At 46.4% G+C, this 17,665-nt stretch overlaps 1 protein-coding gene across 1 annotated transcript; it reads right to left on the bottom strand.

Annotated features, from left to right (window-relative positions):
• Positions 1–6,466: 6,466 nt before the first annotated feature.
• Positions 6,467–17,578, bottom strand: BRCC3 (BRCA1/BRCA2-containing complex subunit 3). Its single transcript, XM_034781462.1, has 8 exons — positions 17,425–17,578; positions 16,078–16,197; positions 14,627–14,714; positions 12,357–12,445; positions 11,240–11,295; positions 10,613–10,744; positions 9,780–9,823; positions 6,467–7,343 (listed from the first exon to the last, which is right to left on the bottom strand). The coding sequence occupies exons 1-8, from the start codon at positions 17,527–17,529 to the stop codon at positions 7,192–7,194; spliced, it is 786 nt and encodes a 261-aa protein (XP_034637353.1). The 5' UTR covers positions 17,530–17,578; the 3' UTR covers positions 6,467–7,191.
• Between the last annotated feature and the right edge of the window lie 87 nt (positions 17,579–17,665).

Raw genomic sequence — 17,665 nt, forward strand, 5'->3', positions numbered from 1 at the left:
TAAAAGAAGTCTTGGATTCTCTCTGAACTGTACCTGAGGCCTCCCAGAATTTGCTGCCCTATCAATGTTCTAAAACTCTTCTGAACACACAGGCCCAGTGATCCCTGCCACTCACGTTGCATGTTGAGGAGAGTCTAGGCTATATTTCAGCCTTTTGTTTTCAGTCCTAGCCCTGTAGTGATGCTCTATGGTGCAGCCCGTAAGCCTAACTCCTTCTATCTCTGTTACTCTGTTACTTTTGTGGGATGCTTCTCAAGCTCTTGATCCATGAAGAACATCATCATCTGCTGATTTGCCACTTAATTCCTCCTCCTGGCCACGCTGGATACTTAGATCTTTGCAGTGCTTTGTCATCTGGGCAGGAGTGGAAAAATGTAGGGGCCCCAAGAAGATGGCAGGAGCTTCACGCCTGAAGTGTCCATATCTGCTTTTTCACAGACATTAGCCAATAGGTCCATCAATGGCTATTAGTCAAGATGATCAGGAATGCAACACCATGCTCTGGGTGTCCTTAAGCCTCTCTGATTGCCCAAAGCTGGGAGTGGACAATGGGATGGATCACCTGATAAATTGGTCTATTCTGTTCATTCCCTCTGAAGCACCCTGCGTTTGCTGTTATCAGGAGACAGGACATTGGGCTGGATGGACCATTGGTCTGAACCAGTATGGCCACTCTTACGATCTGGGGCTCAGTCTTCAGTGCTATTGATCCAGCCTTTTGACACTGTTGAGCTCACAAAGTACACTTTAAACATTCAGGGCCTGATTTTCAGAAGTGCAGAGCCTGCCCCACTCCAGTGGAAATCAATGGGAGTTCTGGATGCTCAGCACCTCTGCCACCATTCCATTCATTCACGACCATCCATAAGCAACATGTTTCTAGCCTGGTTTCTGAAGATCAGGTATTTGGAAATTAGATGGAACTGAGCTATGTTTTAGCCAGAAAACTGACACAGAGATTGTGGCTGTGGTAGAATGAAGAGAAAGGGTTTTCACAACAGTCATATAACCCCTAGGAGCAGCAGACACAGACCCCTATGACCACTTTGCACCTGACCTCCAAGAAGGGTCATGGGTCAGGACCTCCTGCTGTACTAAGTGGTGAGATAGGACAAGGACCCTTTTCATAGCTGAATGGCAGGGAGATTCTCTCTCCTTTTCCAGAAGAGGAAATCTGACATCTGGCCTTCCCCTGGCTGCTCTATAGATTTCACTACCCTTTTATGCTGTCACAGGGAATTAAATAATTGAGTCTTTACAGCTGCTCTCAGCTGTTGCAAAAGATACTGACACCTTCCCCCTCTGCCAAGACAAACATTCATGGAAGGTACTTGTTTGCACTGGGTGAGGACAGAACCCAACTTTAAAGCATCTCATTCCCCAATCAAGGCTTTCTTTTCCATGTGTATTTTTAGTATACACCCACCTGACACTTTTACCGACTGCATTAACTCCACTACCATTCCCCCGCTTTATAAATAGGCTTGGAAAGATTCGATTTTTTTCCTCAGTAAATGTCACTAAGCGTCAATTTCACCATACACACAAACAGGCAAAAATATTTCCACTAATAATCAAAATTTACAGCTGTGTGAAGTAAGAAAAATACAGCTTGAGAACTTATTAGAGTTTGATTTAAGGATATTGACTTTGTATATTTTGACATGAGATGTTGCCAATTTGGGTTTTAATGGTTACAAGGCTTTAATTTATGGAATCTCAGTGTCTCTTGTCATTGTTATTATCTGACCCTTCCCCTAGTTTCTTGTAATTGTGAGTTTTTAAATCTATAAAAATGATTAAAAATAAACATCAAATATAAGAAAAAAAAATCACATTCGGCCTAGTTAAAAGCTACTGATATATTCATGCTGTATATATTTTAAGTGGGTGGGTTTTTTGCGGGGGGGGGGGGGGGGGAGGTTGTTTTATATTGTGCAGTATCCCAAGTGTCTCAGCAGGGGGCTCTGTAGAAAAACACTTCTCCATAGAGCATACACAACATGATGATGTCCTTCTGAGCAGTGGTAATTATTAATAACTACAATTTGAAGGACTTTTATCCTTTTTTGAGTTTGCTGGGGTCTGCTCTTCTAGTGCCGGTTCTTGGAAAGCAGTGCAATTATCCCTCAACTGCAGAGTGAGATGCTTCAGAGCAGAGCCCTGAAAAGAGAGAGGAGAGTTGTGTATATTCCTAGCTAGCGGAAAGAATCTTTTATTCCAAATGCAGCAATTTACCCCTGCCAACCCCCACAGCTACTTGTACAGAAATTACTAGAACTGGGATTTCCTTCTCTCAGAAAATTATGCATGTCTGAAAAAAAAAAATCCATCCTGAACTGGAACAAAAATATTAATTGGAAAATTTCCTGTGGGAAGCAGTAGAGGAGGTGGGAAGTTGTTTGTCCGGGAAGCCCTCTCTGATGGGCAACTTGGGGAACCCACCAGCTGAGGAATCCAGCTGCCCAGGGATTCCAGAGAACCTGTGGAACCCACTGCCCATGTTGGCTGGGGAGCCAGCAAGTCCGCCCACATGCTTTTCATTGCAAGGTCTGATGGAATAGACACACTCCTGTGAATGTGTCAATTCCACTGAATTAGCATTTTCTGATGATAAAATGTCAGAAAATCTTCCACCAGCTCAAGAAATGTCATGGTTCAGGAATACAGCTAGTGCTCTGCCCAGCCATTATAAAGATCATACTCCTTTCAGAAGGAGTAATGGCCCCCTTCCTTTATATAAGGTCATTGCCACCGCAGCCTCCAAGTCAAATGATACTCTCCAGGCAAAGTGAGGGGGCACCTTTTGTTCCATGTTCCTCCAGCAATGCACCCCGAGGGTGATCATCACTGGAGCTCAGCAGCCCTGGCCAGGCTCATTCTGTCCTTGGGTGGGTGCCAGCAGATAAACAGATGTAGAAACAAGCAACCTAACATTCACCAGCTCTGACTGCAACCAACCTCTGTTAGCCTTCAAGTACTGGACAATGACATGTCTATAGGCTACTGCTTACAGCAGAAGACTGGAGTCAGGACATTTGTATATAATTAACAACTCTGGCCCTCATTTGCTGTGGGAAAAAGAGTAAGCCATTCTCTCCTGCTGCACACCTTGAAAATGGGCTTCCTGATATCTACCTAAGAGCTAGGGCTGAGGAGGGGCTTCAAGATTTACAGCAAACTAATTTTTAAAAAGTGCCTCTTCCTACTGCATGAAGCCCTGAAAGGTGTGGGTGGGGAGCTGTGCTTGTTCATTAGGGGTTTGTCTATCTGAACAGTGAGCAAGTGAGATACAAATTTGCCACACACTAACTGTGTGTGTGGATCCCACTACTGCACACTAAAAAGGTCCCCTCGTGTATGCTGCCCTACTCCCATCTCTAAGCGGGGTAGATCAAAGTGTGCTAGGGAACTCCTAGTGCAGAGCAGTAGGGGCACAGGGACAGTCAGTGCGCAGCAGGCTGGTGCCAGATCGATTTACATCCCAGCTTGCTGCACTGTCCATATAGACAAGCCCTTATAGCAGTAGCATGGTCAAGGATAAACTAGGGTAAACAGAGTTTACTTCTCATTTGGTGAGTATGGAGGTTAGTTTACCCATTAAAAAAAAAAAAATCATTACACCACACCACTGCCTTATATTAAAAATTCAGATGGGGGCCAGGCTGGAAGAGCATGATTGGAGAGCCACTACAAGGGAAACAGAATCCCCAAGGGAGGGAAACCTGACAAATTACAAGTCTCTTCCCTCTCACACTGTTCAAACTCACTGGGCCATTTCCTCATCAGGGAGTGCGTTAATGGAGCTACACTGATTTACACTACTTGAGGATCTGGGCCTTTGAATTTGTTTTTAAACACCAATTTAAATTCAATGACATTTTGGATAAAGGAGGCCTTGACCTTGCATTTGTATCATTAAATAAATGCACACACCAAGCCATAAATTCAAATTTTAAAAAATCTTTTGCAGCTCACTATTAGTGTTTGTAAAACACTCACCCACAGTAGTTACCATGCAAGTGTAAAGCATTCTAGCACATGTGGACAATCATGAAATTAGTGGCAAGTTACCAGAAGCTGCATTTCAGCATCCCACTCCAGTAGTATAGCTTAGAGATTGGTTTACTCATGACTAATGGAGTAGCATAGAAGGGGTATAGCAGAGATAACCTGGTCAGGCTTCAACAAGGTAGGAAGCTAGTCCCATTGACTGAAGCATTCATGGCTCCTACCAAACGCCAGCTAGTGAAAAAACTCCATCTGCTGATTCAAACCAAACTGAAAATACAGGAAGTAGGTGGTTCACAATTAGATCATTCGCACCACATTGTACCCACAAAGCTGTGTCTTGATTTATAATTAAGGCTATATTTTAGTCACGGGTATTTTTAGTAAGTCATGGACAGGTCACGGTCAGTAAACAAAAATTCATGGCCCGTGATATGTCCATGACTTGTACTATATACCCTTAACTAAAACTCAGGCTGAGGGTGCTCTTGGGGAGGGTCTGGGGGTGCCACGGGTGCTGGGAGGGGGTGGCCCAGGACCCACGCTGTTGCTGGGAAGAAGACGGCGGGGGGGCACGGTGCACAACCTGGTATGCCTGCTGGTGCTTGAGAAGGGTTGGTGGGGCTAGCAGGCTCCCTACCAGGCGCTGTGTGTTCCTGCAGCTCCTAGCATAAGGGAAGGCTAGGGGGGCTCGCCGTGCTGCCCCCACCACGAGCTCCAACTCCGCAGCTCCCATTGGCCGGGAACCGCAGCCAATGGGAGCTGTGGAGACAGAGCTGCTCCCATTGGCCGGGAACCGCAGCCAATGGGAGCTGTGGGGGCAGAGCTGGGGAGCATGGACAGCGCGAAGAGCCCCCTGGCCCCTCCGCCTAGGAGCTGCAAGGAAATGCTGGCCACTTCCGGGGAGCCCCCCAACCCCAAGGTAAGCACCATCCCGCACCTCAAGTCCCTACCCCAACCCCTTCCCACACCTAAACTGACTCAGCAGTGGCTGGTGCTGCTAGCCCAAGGGCTGCCTGATCTGCTCAGGCAGCCCCGGAGCCAGCCGCAGTGACCGCTGCAGAAGTCACGGAGATCACAGAAAGTCATGGAATCTGTGACCTCTGTGACAGACACGCAGCCTTATTTATAATCCCTCCATTAGAGACGTGCAGGCACAAACTCATTCTCTGGTTTGAGAGGCTCTTGGGCTCAGAGGACAGACTAAGCAAAGTCTTGAAAGCCTTTGGAGGATGTTTATTGTGATTCTCCTCCCTGAAATGCCAAGGCACTCAGCATGTCAAAACCACGTCAATGAGGAATTATTTTCAACCAAGTAGCTGCTATAAATTCCTGACAATTCCTAATCAATGTTTTTTGCAGGCAAGTGAGTACAAACTAAATTCTAGATCATGGGGCAGGATAATATTAATAATAAAACATCTCCTACTTCATACCAGAGTGTGATGTAAGGTTCTTCTGAAAAAACCGACTTCATGCCTCACTTAACTTGTGTTTATCCAATCACAAGATGATTTGGCACTTAAGCTTTCACAGGATTGTTTCTATCGATCTATACTACGATGGCAAATGGATCCCTCTGTTAAATCCTGTTTTTACAGGAGTTACTGTAGTAGCTATCTGACATTATGAAGATCTTCCATTGTTTTTATCATGTCCTTTTTAAAAAGACTTAATCTGAGTGGCCCAGCACTGTGGGTGTGGGAATCCTGGGGGGCAGTCTCGGGAGGGGGTGGTCAGGGGACAAGGAGCGGGGGGGGGGGGTTGATGGGTTGCGGGTTCTGAGAGGGGGCAGGACGTGGGTGGGGGTCAGATGCAGGGGACAGGGGGCTTGTACTCACTGGGCGGTTCCCTACCAGGTCTTCAGCAGCGGGTCCTTCACTCGCTCCGACATGCTGCCAAAGACCCAGAGCGAGTGCTATATGCAGCAGGAGGGCCCCCATATTATGTGCAGTTTATGTTTTTTGAAATGTGAATACTATTTTTTCTGAGCAGCTAATAGTTTCAATTTAAAAACCAGAAATACAAGGAGTTTTAACAGAAAGCTTTTAAATACGCAGTTGGTCTCCAAATCACTCTGGGATATGCAAGAGCCCTTGATATAGGCTTCCCCTCAGTAATGGTAGATATTTATGCAGCTGGTGGCGGATGGTAAACCCTGCTTGAAAACCCACTGAGGAGGAAAATGCAAAGGGTAATTTAACACTGAAGTTGAAAATAACTACTGCAAATAAACCTTTGCAATGGATCTCAGGACACAGGAAGGAAAAGTTTTCATCATCTATCACAGCTACTCTCCCCCCCACATACTCCTCTCTGTAAAACAATGTCACCCATCCAGTCCAACAGTGGGAAGCAGCTCAGTGACCAGTGTACAACTACAGTGAGAGACGCTGAAGGAAACGAACACTCAAACTGCAGCACTTGCACTGTGTTTGGTGCAGCATCCAACTCATTTCCACTCTCAAATTGCCCTTCTTTATTTGGTTTGAAATACAGGAGGCATAAACCTTAAGCCCCCTTCATCTTGGCCGCATCTACCCCCACCCTACCATACATGCAAGAGTAGGCAATCAGTAATCCAGAAAGTTACTGGACATCAAGCCACTACCTGTCAACTGGAGCTACCAAAAGGAGGCAAAATTGGCAGTGTCAAGGGCATAGCACACACCCCCCCTTCTCTGACCATGACTAGCGAGTTGCTTGATTTATTTGCTACAACAGAAGTCGTGATTACTGTAGAAGTGCAGCTATTACCCCACCCATGATCCTCTGGTTCCAGGCTCCCAGCAATATATATATAAAAGGGATGTGTGTTGAACAACAGGGGAGAGGGGAACCAAATAAATTCACTAGGTATCCCCCTCCTAGAGCTATGGTCTCTTCCCAAGAGTGTGCTGCTGAATCACCCTAGTTAGGGTGGTGCTGGATTGCTCCTTTGTGCACCCGGAGTGGACTTTTCACACAGGCAGCACAAGGCTTTCCAATCTAGCTGGAGACAGATGTGAGCCCTTGGTCATCTTGTGGAAGCGTTCTTGGGAGCTGTCACATGAAGCAAGATGAGAGGAACAAGTAGCATCTTCATAGAAAGGCAAGACAGACCACACATCAGCCACATGTCACTCCTGTCCAATCCTATTGACTTAAAAAAAAAAAAAAAAAGGGTCTGGGGTTTCCTCTTCACTCCAGGGCAGCTAGTTCTTCCATGAGCTCCTCTTTCTCCCGCTGCAGTTCCTGCACCCGCTGTTTGTTCTGCTCCAGTCTGTCCTCCAGCCACTGCAGGAGGGGACCACTGATAGCAGACATCTGGCTGCAGAGATTCTTGGTGAACACTGGAAAAGACACAAAACAACATGTCAGTGCAGGAGGAAGAATCTCTCACCAGGCTGCAGAATTGCAAAGCTTAAGCAGAAAGGTTTCACAACAATATTTCACATTGAGACATCATGGATCCTCACAGGAAAGGGTTAAACAACAGCTACAAGTCCGAGGGGGAGGAGGGGAGAATACTTATAAAAATTATTTAAACCTGAGTTTTAGATGCCCTTTGGGGACATACAATAAAAATTGACATGTAAACAGGCCTAGTGTAGACTGATTGTTTTTCATAGTTAAGGCTGCGGGTTTGTCACGGAGGTCATGGAAGTCACGGATTCTGTGACTTCTGCAGCAGCCACCGCCCTCCCCCGCCCCCGCCCATAGCAGCAGGCGTTTGGGTGGGGGGCTCAGGGCTGGGGTGCAGGAGGGGGTGAAGGCTCCGGGCAGCACTTGCTTCAGGGGTCTCCCCAGAAGCTGCGACATCCCTTGGCTCCTAGTGGGGAGGCACAGCCAGGGGGCTCTGCGCACTGCCTCCGCCTGCAGGTACCACCCCCGCAGCTCCCATTGGCCATGGTTCCCGGCCAATGGGAGCTGTGGAGCTGGCGCTCAGGGGGGAGGCAGCGTGCAGAGCTGCCTGGACATACCTCCGCCAGAGCTGAAAGATGTCGCTGCTTCTGGGGAGGCATGGAGCCGGGTAGGGAGTCTGCAGCTCCACCAACCACCCTCCCAGCACCAGCGGGATCCCTCCCCCCTCCCGCCAGCTACTGCCTCCCTCCCTGACACCCGCAGCACCCGCCGGGGACCCCTTCCTCCCCCCAAGCACCCGCAGCACTCCTGGGCTAACCCCCTCCCCAAGATTTAGTCAGGGGTATATAGTACAACTCATGGACAGGTCACAGGCTGTGAATTTTTGTTTACTGCCCGTGACCTGTCCGTGACGTTTACTACAAATACCCGTGACGAAAACGTAGTCTTATTCATAGTCAATACGGGAAAGAGTATCTTATATAATGAAAACATATTTTACACTGAAAGTTAGACATGGCATTGGCCACTCCTGTGGTAGAACAATACTCCATCTTATGGAGATCAGAGTTAAATGCTATGGAACTAATGAGACCTAGTTCCCCTCAGTGATGTGTGACCACACAGAAGTCTACGTTGGTGTACCTCACATGTGGAAGCACCAGTAGGTATCCACAGGAATATGGATTGGCCCCCTTTACCCTGATTTTAATTCTGGACCAGCACAGCTCTAAGATTACCCCTGAGGAAATTCTGCGCCAAAAAAATATAAATTCTGCACCCAGTATTTGGGAATTCTGCAAAATTTGTCAATAAATAAATATGGAGGCTCCGCACTGCTATCCTGGAGCACAGACCACTGGCTACATGGAGGTGGGAGATCTCCCTGCAGCCCCGTCCTCTCCCCCCACCAAGGGGTACGGACTCGGTAGTGAGGCTGCACCCAACCTTGACACAGCGCAAGGGCCGGGCCTGACCCAGAAACATCCCAGGGCCCTCCCCCTCCGCACCAGGCACATCAGGTATGGGCTGGCAGGCTCAGTCATGAAGAGACTTAGTGTGGGGTGATCGGGTTCTGTGTGGGGCATTCTGGGTGTGGGCAGCTCAGTGTGGGGGCCAGATGTGGGGAAGATCTGGATGCACAGGGGTCAATGGGGGCTTCCATGTACAAGAACAATGGGACTCTGCAGGGAGGTCCAGGTGAAGGTGATTGGGGCTCAGCGGAAGGGGGGGGTAGAGAAGGGGGCCTGGGACTCAGCAGTGATTTACCTCTCCACCAGCTGCTCCGGGCCCCTGAAATAATGCACCTGAACTGCTGGAGAGGGGCTCATGACCGCTCTTGCGGCTTCCCTTTGCTTCCTCTTATGTTTCCCGTCAGAAAGTCATTTTTCTGAGGGGAAGCTAATAAATCTGCGGGGGCCATGAATTCCCCCAGGAGTAATCTTTAAGATGCATCCATACTACAGTACCCTGTGCTGTTCCAACACCAAGTCCAGTTCTATAACTGTTTAAAACCAAATGGATAAACTGAAGGAGGCCATCCAGTTCATTCCATTTGTGATTTAGCCCACATTAGAAGTCAGTTGCCCCCACCCCTCCAAAGACCAGAAATGTAACGAATAATTTGATTCACTACTGAACTCCCCTAGCCCCCAATATAAGAACGAACAAGTTTGAATGTCAGCCAAGCTGCGGAGCAAGACAAACTACATGGCAAGATCAAAACATAGTGCTAAACTTGGGTGAAGTAATCTGTTCACAGGCTGGCTCAACGCTGAACATCTCCAAGTAGACACACGGTGATACACATTGTGGTCTACTGCCCTCTATAGACTGACCCAAAATTACCATTTTTCAAGACCACAAGGTGACTCATATTTCAACTCACAGTCCAGCATCCTTATTCCCAGAAGAGGAACCCTTACCTGAGCCATTGTGAATCTTGGTTACAGAATCTAGATGGGTGAGGCTAAGGGAAAGAACAGAACACAGCTGGTGAGAAGACAGCAATGAACTGAATATTAGGTGAACCTGAATTACTGAAGACAGCCACCTACAAGAGTGTAAAACCACAGGCACTTTGGAACTACTCACCCTTACTTAATGGGAGTTCCACTGCATTGATCACACCGCATCAAACCATGTGTTATAATGAGTATCATGCATTCTCCATGCTGAACTCCACAGACAGAGGCTTATGACAGGAGGGTGGCAATGCTACTAGCATTTGGTCTTATTTCTCAAATACCTTCCCTTTTGATCAGCCATTCTCACTCCTATCACACTTGGATAACCATGATCATGAGAGGCTCATGCAGTTGCCTTAGTATCAGCATCACGGTCATACTATGCAGGCCCCTTACCCTTTTCTAGGCTAGTAGAAGAGTTGCTAGCTGTAGCCTCTCCATCTCTGGGAGTGGGGCCTGAGATACATTCCACTAAGCAAGGATTTGCAGTCTTGTCAGGCTTACAGATGAAAACTTTGGAAGAATTTTTTGAAACTAGTGCCCCTGCAGAGGCACCTCAGGGAGCAGGAGTCATTAACCATACATACAAACACATAGGATAAAGAGCAGAACTTTAGGACTGAAAGCTAGCTTCAAGGCCCCTCATGATACTAGGTGTAGCTACCCCTTTATTTCTTTCTACACTTGTGCTCTGCTCAGGATAAAGGACTATGAGGGTCAAGTATATTAACTTTAAAAGCTATTGTCATCAACTAGACCCTCTGGTGCTGTGGGACCCTGACTCCCCCTACCTGTGAATTCTCCTGTATGCATCTTGCTCCTCCTGGCACAAGATCTTGGGCAGCTCCACCGCCGATTCCAGGCACACTTTCCCAATGGTGTCATGGGGAACAACATGAATAGGAATTTCAATCCTCTCATACCTGCAAGATGATCACGTGCAAGTTATCATACCTTGTGGTCTGCTGCTTTAGACAGCCATATATTCCATACAGCAGTAACGGCTTGCCCAACAGTGACATCACCATAGCTTTGTTGCCGGGCAGGCTTGCTCGTGCTGACTGACATTCGAGAAGCAGTTTGTAATGGTACTCATTACCCAGTTTAGGAATGGGAAAAAAGAGTAACTAGGAAGTCAGCATTGGCGACAGCCAGATAAGCGTACGAACACTAAGGCTCCTATGGCTTAGATTCCCCTTTAGAAATTTGTCCACTTTCAAGCGGAAATGAGACCTCCTTTACACTTCCATAATTACTGGGATTGACACAACATTTAGTTCTATGTTCAGATGATCAAACAATAATAGTACTACTCATTTAAGTTACCAAGGAAAGCTGACAATTAAAAGGAGACAGAAGAGACTGATCATTTCTCTCCTGTGAGATGAATGTTAAGAAGCTTTTCAGACAGTACTTACTCCGAGCTCTTCTGAGCCTGAATTGACTGGAAACAGGTGTAGAGTATCCGGCCCGTCTAAAAGAATCAGGAGAGATAAACATCAGACTATGGGCAATGAGAGCTCACTTGAAATCCAAACTTTCAAATAATACTTTCCCTGAGGGTTCAAATGTACCACTTTTTGGTGAGGGAGGAGGAATGAAAAATTCTTAATAAGCAAATACTGAGACACTCACGCAGTGGTTCTCAAACTTTTGTACTGGTCACCCCTTTCACATAGCAAGCCTCTGAGTGCAAACCCCCCCCTTATAAATTAAAAACACTTTTTTATATATTTAACACCATTATAAATGCTGGAGGCAAAGCGGGGTTTGGGGTGGAGGCTGACAGCTCGCGACCCCCCATGTAATAACCTCACAACCCCCTGAAGGGTCCCAACCCCCGGTTTGAGAATCCCTGCACTACAGACTATATTAACTATCATATGAAAACTCTTAAATCAGAACCATCTGATTAAATCTACAAAAACCTGGAAAACCTGGTCAAAGGCAACATTTCATTCCCAGTTCATCCCAACTGTTAGCCTCTCACAGGGGACAACGATGTTAGACAAGACACTCTGAACTAATTAGACACAACAGGCCTGAAAGACAGGACAAAAAAAGTCTATACCGAATGGAATGTGTTATTGTGGTGCAGTAAGTTACTTTTTGATGCACACCATTCTGTCTGGTCCCAGAGCTCAAACACCAGCAGAGCTACGAAACAATCTATAGGCTGCAGAATTCTACTGGGGGAATTTTCAAATGCACCAACCCTGAAAACTATCATTTCCCATCAAGTTTTCTTGCTACATTTGCCAATTATAAATTGGAGCTAAACACAAGTTTGCTTCCTCCAGAGCATCTTCTCTAACCACATTAAACTGTAACATTGTGACCAAACCAGCCTGGAGATTAATTTACATCTGTGCTGCATTTACATTGATTACATTCCAGCAGGCCCCTGACCCAACTCCAGAGTGAACCCTTATTTCAGATACCATTCAGAGTTAAACGTAAGACTTCACCTCTGCATCAAAGCTGAAGCTTCAAACTGGCATATGAAGGGTTTCTCTCCATTTGCAAGTTGCCTACCTTTGTGTTCTTGTCCTCAATGAAACAGGAGAAGATGAGCCCCACAAAGCCCTGGTCCATCATCTGATACATGGCTTGAGTGCGAACATCTGCAGGTGTGAATGAAAACAAAATAAACAGGCTGCTGCTAAGCAGTGAAGGACTGTGCCCGTCACCTGAAACACCAGGCAAAGACTTGCCATCTTTCCAGATAATAGTCTTTATTTTCATTCTAGTCAAATGATTTTTTGGGGGGAGGTATTTTAAAAAGAATAGCTCTCCATGTCCAAAAAATAGCCAGCTTTAAAGGAATATTTAAAAGTTTCCAGTAATGATCTAACACAAAAGAAGGCTAAAATGCTAATGTTCTATCTTTAAAATCCTATATATAAAATATGCAATATGAAATAATGAAGTAAAAAGTCAGCCTGATAACATTACCCCTGGGGGAAATTCTGTGCCAAAAAATTAAAAATGCTGCAAAAAATTAAAAATTCTGCACAATTCTGCATATTTTGTCAAAATAACACAATATAATTACACCAGTTTCAATTATTTTTGGTCATTTATTTCAAAATACCTGTCAGCAAGTATGTCTGTAACAATACAGACAACAAAAAAGATTCAGGAAATGTTTTTTGACAAATAGATTCCTTACTAGGCATATTAATACAGAATTCTGAGTAATAATTCATTTAAACTACAATACAGAACTGTATTTCCCACACCCCTCAGAAGCAGTGAACAGGCCTGTGGGAGTCAGGGGTAATGGAGGAGCTGAGGGAGAGGGAAGTAAATTGCTGGGAAGGAGCCTGGGTGTGAACTTGGAGGGTTGTTGGGTATGGTGGGAAAAGTATGGGAGGCGGGGAGGGATTGTTAGGGAGCTTCCCCCATGCAGACCCTGGCTGACCCCTAGCTGCTTCCATTCAGTCAGGCACATCTGCCCCATCCCTATGTGTTCCTGCACCCCATGTATCCTTGCACCTCTTGTCCATGTGTCCCTCCACCCCAACTCAGACACCCACTCACCTCCATCCTCATGTGGCCCTGCACACCCTCCCCCATCCCCATGTGTCTCTGTGCCCCCACCCAACCACCCCGTCCCTATGTGTCTCTGCACACCCCCATCTCCATGTGTCTGTACCCCCACTAAGCCACCCTCTGTCCTTATGTGGCTCTGCACCCCCTCCCCCATCACCATGTGGCCCTGCACCTCTCTCCTCCCTGTGCCTCCATTCCCATTCTGCCTCTTCCCCAGTCTGTCCTCCCCAACTAGCCCTTATGAGCCCGTCTGACCCCTCCAGCACCCCATGCTGTCTGTCTCCCCATAGCCCGTCTCCTGACCTGGGCCGACAGGTGCTGCGAAGAAGGCAGGCTCTTTCTCTGCCCTAGATGGCCGGGAGCTGCTGCTGCTGTGTTCTATCACCACAGTGCCCTCTGGTGGGCAAAGTGGAAATGTAGCAACATTTTTGTGCAGAAAAAAAGCTTCTGCCGAAAATTAAAAATATGCGTGGCTCATAATTATGCACACACGCAGTAGCACAGATTTTCCCCGGGGAGTATAACATGTATCCAGACAGGCAGATCAAAGCAATGACCAGACACCCAAGCAGATTTCAACAGCTCTTTTGAAGAAGCATTGTTCTCTTGTTATAGCATACACATCCATGTACAGTAGAACCTCAGAGTTAGGAACAACAGACCAGTCAATCACACACTTCATTTGGAACTGGAAGTACACAATCAGGCAGTAGCAGAGCCCCCCGGGCGCGCAAAAAAAAAAAAAAAAAAAAAAAGCAAATACAGTACAGTATTGTGTTTAACGTAAACTACTAAAAAAGATAGAGCATATTTCTTCTGCATAGTACTGTTTCAAAGCTGTATTAAGTCAATGTTTAGTTGTAAACTTTTGAAAGAACCATAAACATTTGTTCAGAGTTATGAACATTTCAGATTTACGAACAACCTCCATTCCCGAGGCATTCATAACTCTGATGTTCTACTGTACAACTAGAAAAAATAAAGACATCCAAAGAGCTTTGAGTATCTCCTTCTGTTCCTTGTGTTTCTGATTACAGCTCTGAACTTACTGTCTTGAAAAACACCTAGAAACAGACTTTGCCTACTTTAGGAATCCAGAGGACTTCCCATTTTAGATAATTTGAAGGTAGGGGAAAATATGGGATTAAAAACTTCAACAGTATCACTTTAACAAAAAAAATTGGTCAAAGTGGTATTGTTCACAATGAAGCACATGTCCATGTGAAGCTCTGGGCTGAGATACTTCTTACCCACATGAGACGGCCATACAGTTATGTGTGGATGAGAATGATACCAGCCCACAACCCTCATGGGACGTCCTGTAATCTCAGCCAATCTGTGTGTTAGTCAAGGTACTTTCAAAACAGTGATAGAGCAGAAGAGACTATATGTCCCTTGTGCAAGTTAAATAATAACCACGGGGCAGAATCCAAACATGGCCCTCAAGGGATAATTTGATATTAGTACATTAAAGGGAAGAATGACAGGTGATGGTGTGTGTTGAAACAGTCTTCCTCGTAGCCACATCCTCACAGATGTAACACTTCCTTGAACAGAAGCAATGTGCATTTGTACATAGAAATATATGACAACAATTGCTAGTAAGCTACCCAAAGAATCGGACTCTTGCCGTTAAAAAGATTACATGTAAAAAGGGCTTTTCTAGTGGGGGAGTTTTCAAATACACCAAACCTGAAAACACAAGCCTATTAACCTTTCATTTGCTACGAAGTTTTCTTGCTGCATTTGCCAATTCTAAAAGTGAAAGGTGAGCTTTCTTCAAAATACAAAGGCAATCTTAAACTAGAACTCCAGGGATTAGTTATAATATTTTGGGTGTTAGTCTAAACATTCTCTCCTCTATTTGGCACTGGTGAGGCCTCATCTGGAATACTGTGTCCAGTTTTGGGCCCCCCACTACAGAAAGGATGTGGACAAATTGGACACGATCCAGCACAGGGCAACAAAAATGATTAGGGGGCTGGGACACATGACTTATGAGGAGAGGCTGAGGGAACTGGGCTTATTTAGTCTGAAGAAGAGAAGAATGAGGGGGGGATTTGATAGCAGCCTTCCACTGCCTGAAGGGGGTTCCAAAGAGGATGGAGCTAGGCTGTTCAGTGGTGGCAGATGACAGAACAAGGAGCAATGGTCTCAAGTTGCAGTGGGGGAGGTCTAAGTCGGATATTAGGAAAAACTATTTCACTAGGAGGGTGGTGAAGGACTGGAATGGGTTACCTAGGGAGATGTTGGAATTTCCATCCTTAGAGGTTTTAAGGCCCAGCTTGACAAAGCCCTGGCTGGGATGATTTAGTTGAAGTCGGTCCTGCTTTGAGCAGGAGGTTGGAGCAGATGACCGCCTGAGATCTCTTCCAATCCTTATCTTCTATGATCTTCTCTACCCATATTAAAAACTGTAGCATTGAATATATTTCTGACAAAACCAAGTGATCAAGAACAATGGGTAATTACAATATGGTTCCATCACATAATTCAAAAAGTGTGGAAAGAGACTGCAGCAGTGGAGAGCTGTAGCACAGCCTCCCAGGCAGAGTATGTGAAAAGGTGGTAGGCATCTTTATATTAACTACAATAAACCAAGGGTGGTACTGAAACCATACGGGTTTGAGATTTAGAAACCTTGTTGATAAAGCTTCCTACTGAACACAGCCCTTTCTGGCTAGTCTCTATAAAAGGATATCTCTGCTTCAGTAGAAGCAGCTGAAAGCTGCTCCGGAGATATCTCCACTCGATCCTTCCTCTTATCTGAACGGCGCAGGATAATCACAGAATGAATATGAACAATTCTGCTGGTGTCGACCTAATAATAAATGAGAGAGCAAGAATCACTCATCTCTCTCAGTGAACCAACTTCTCAATGAGAGTGCTATCACGTCTTTATTAAAAAAGCATGCTTTCCAGCTTAGATCTCTTAAAACGTAGGGATAGGTTTTTCAGTGGATTACTTATTTTAGGTTTTCACTTCTGAAACCAGGAATTTAAAATTCTTGAAGCCATGAGCTTAGGGTGTCACACCAATCTCACAGCTGAATTGGCACAAGTGGCTGACTACTGAAAAGACAGCCAAGACAAGAGTAGCCAGATGTAGGCTCCAGAGCAAGAGTGAGGCACATTATTACCAGAGCTGTGCAAGAAACGCTTAAGCAGAACATGTCTAAACTATGCCAGCTTTGGTCATTGCTATTATTTCTTCAGTTCCCTGAGGATCAAGTTCACCAGTGAAGCTAGAATTTAGCAAGTTTATTTGTATGTAAAGATGTAACTTAATTACACGTTTTTATGCATATTTCACTTTTAGGGTCAATCAGGGCATGAAAAGCCTACCCAACATCCACTCTCTTAAAAACGAAACCTACTTATCAAGTCAAAACACACAGCCCTTTCCTGCAGGCCAGACACTCACCTGCTGCTTTGACTTGGAACATGAAGAAATGGTCTCTTATTGGCTAGACTCTGCACATCCCCCACCCCTGAATTAATGCTGGTACTCTCAAGCAAACACTAGTCAATGCTGCACCCAGAAAATACACACCTTATCAGTTAGCATTGGGTCATCCCCCACTAACAAGTCCATGTTGTCCCCCAACCAGTAAATTACAGCCCCCCCCCCCCAACAGATAAAGAGCCCCTTGTCCTACACTGGGGTAGCAGGACCTCTGGACACATACACAGATCCTTTTGGGGGGATGGCACGGTACTACTAACAAGCACCCCATACACACACAGACCTTTCTCCTAGAGAGGGGGAATGTGGTTAGGCCCCCGCTCCAGCAGGGCGTATTAGTTCTAAGGGTAGTGGCTGTCCTTCTCCCTAGCAAGAGCAGAGGCACTGGAACTGTCTCCCCGGGGTAGGGGACACCCCACCCCCTAGTCTATATTGGGGGGGCACGCTGGCATCCCCGGGGTGGGGGACACATCCAGCCCCTCGCCTATGCGGAGCAGAGATGGCCAGGCACCCGCTGGGGGACACTCCTGCACACCCAGCGCCCGGGCTCTGGGGCCCGCCTGCCCACGGCCCGGCCGGTACCTCCCCGATGCACAGCCCCATGACCTCCTCCTTCTCGGTGCTCAGCGCGTGGTTGAGGCAGACCAGGAAGGCGTCCGCCTCGAGGTGCACAGCCTGCACCGCCATATTAGCAGCGCCACCCCACCCCGGAAGCGCGGGTCACGCCGTACCCAAGAGTCGGCACTTCGCGGCCAATCCCAGCGCAGCCTGAAAAGTCAACAGCCAATGGCAGTTTCTAGGGGCAGTTCAACTTCCGGTCAGG

The sequence above is a fragment of the Trachemys scripta genome, chromosome 9, assembly GCF_013100865.1.
Source record: "Trachemys scripta elegans isolate TJP31775 chromosome 9, CAS_Tse_1.0, whole genome shotgun sequence".
Lineage (NCBI taxonomy): Eukaryota > Metazoa > Chordata > Testudines > Emydidae > Trachemys > Trachemys scripta.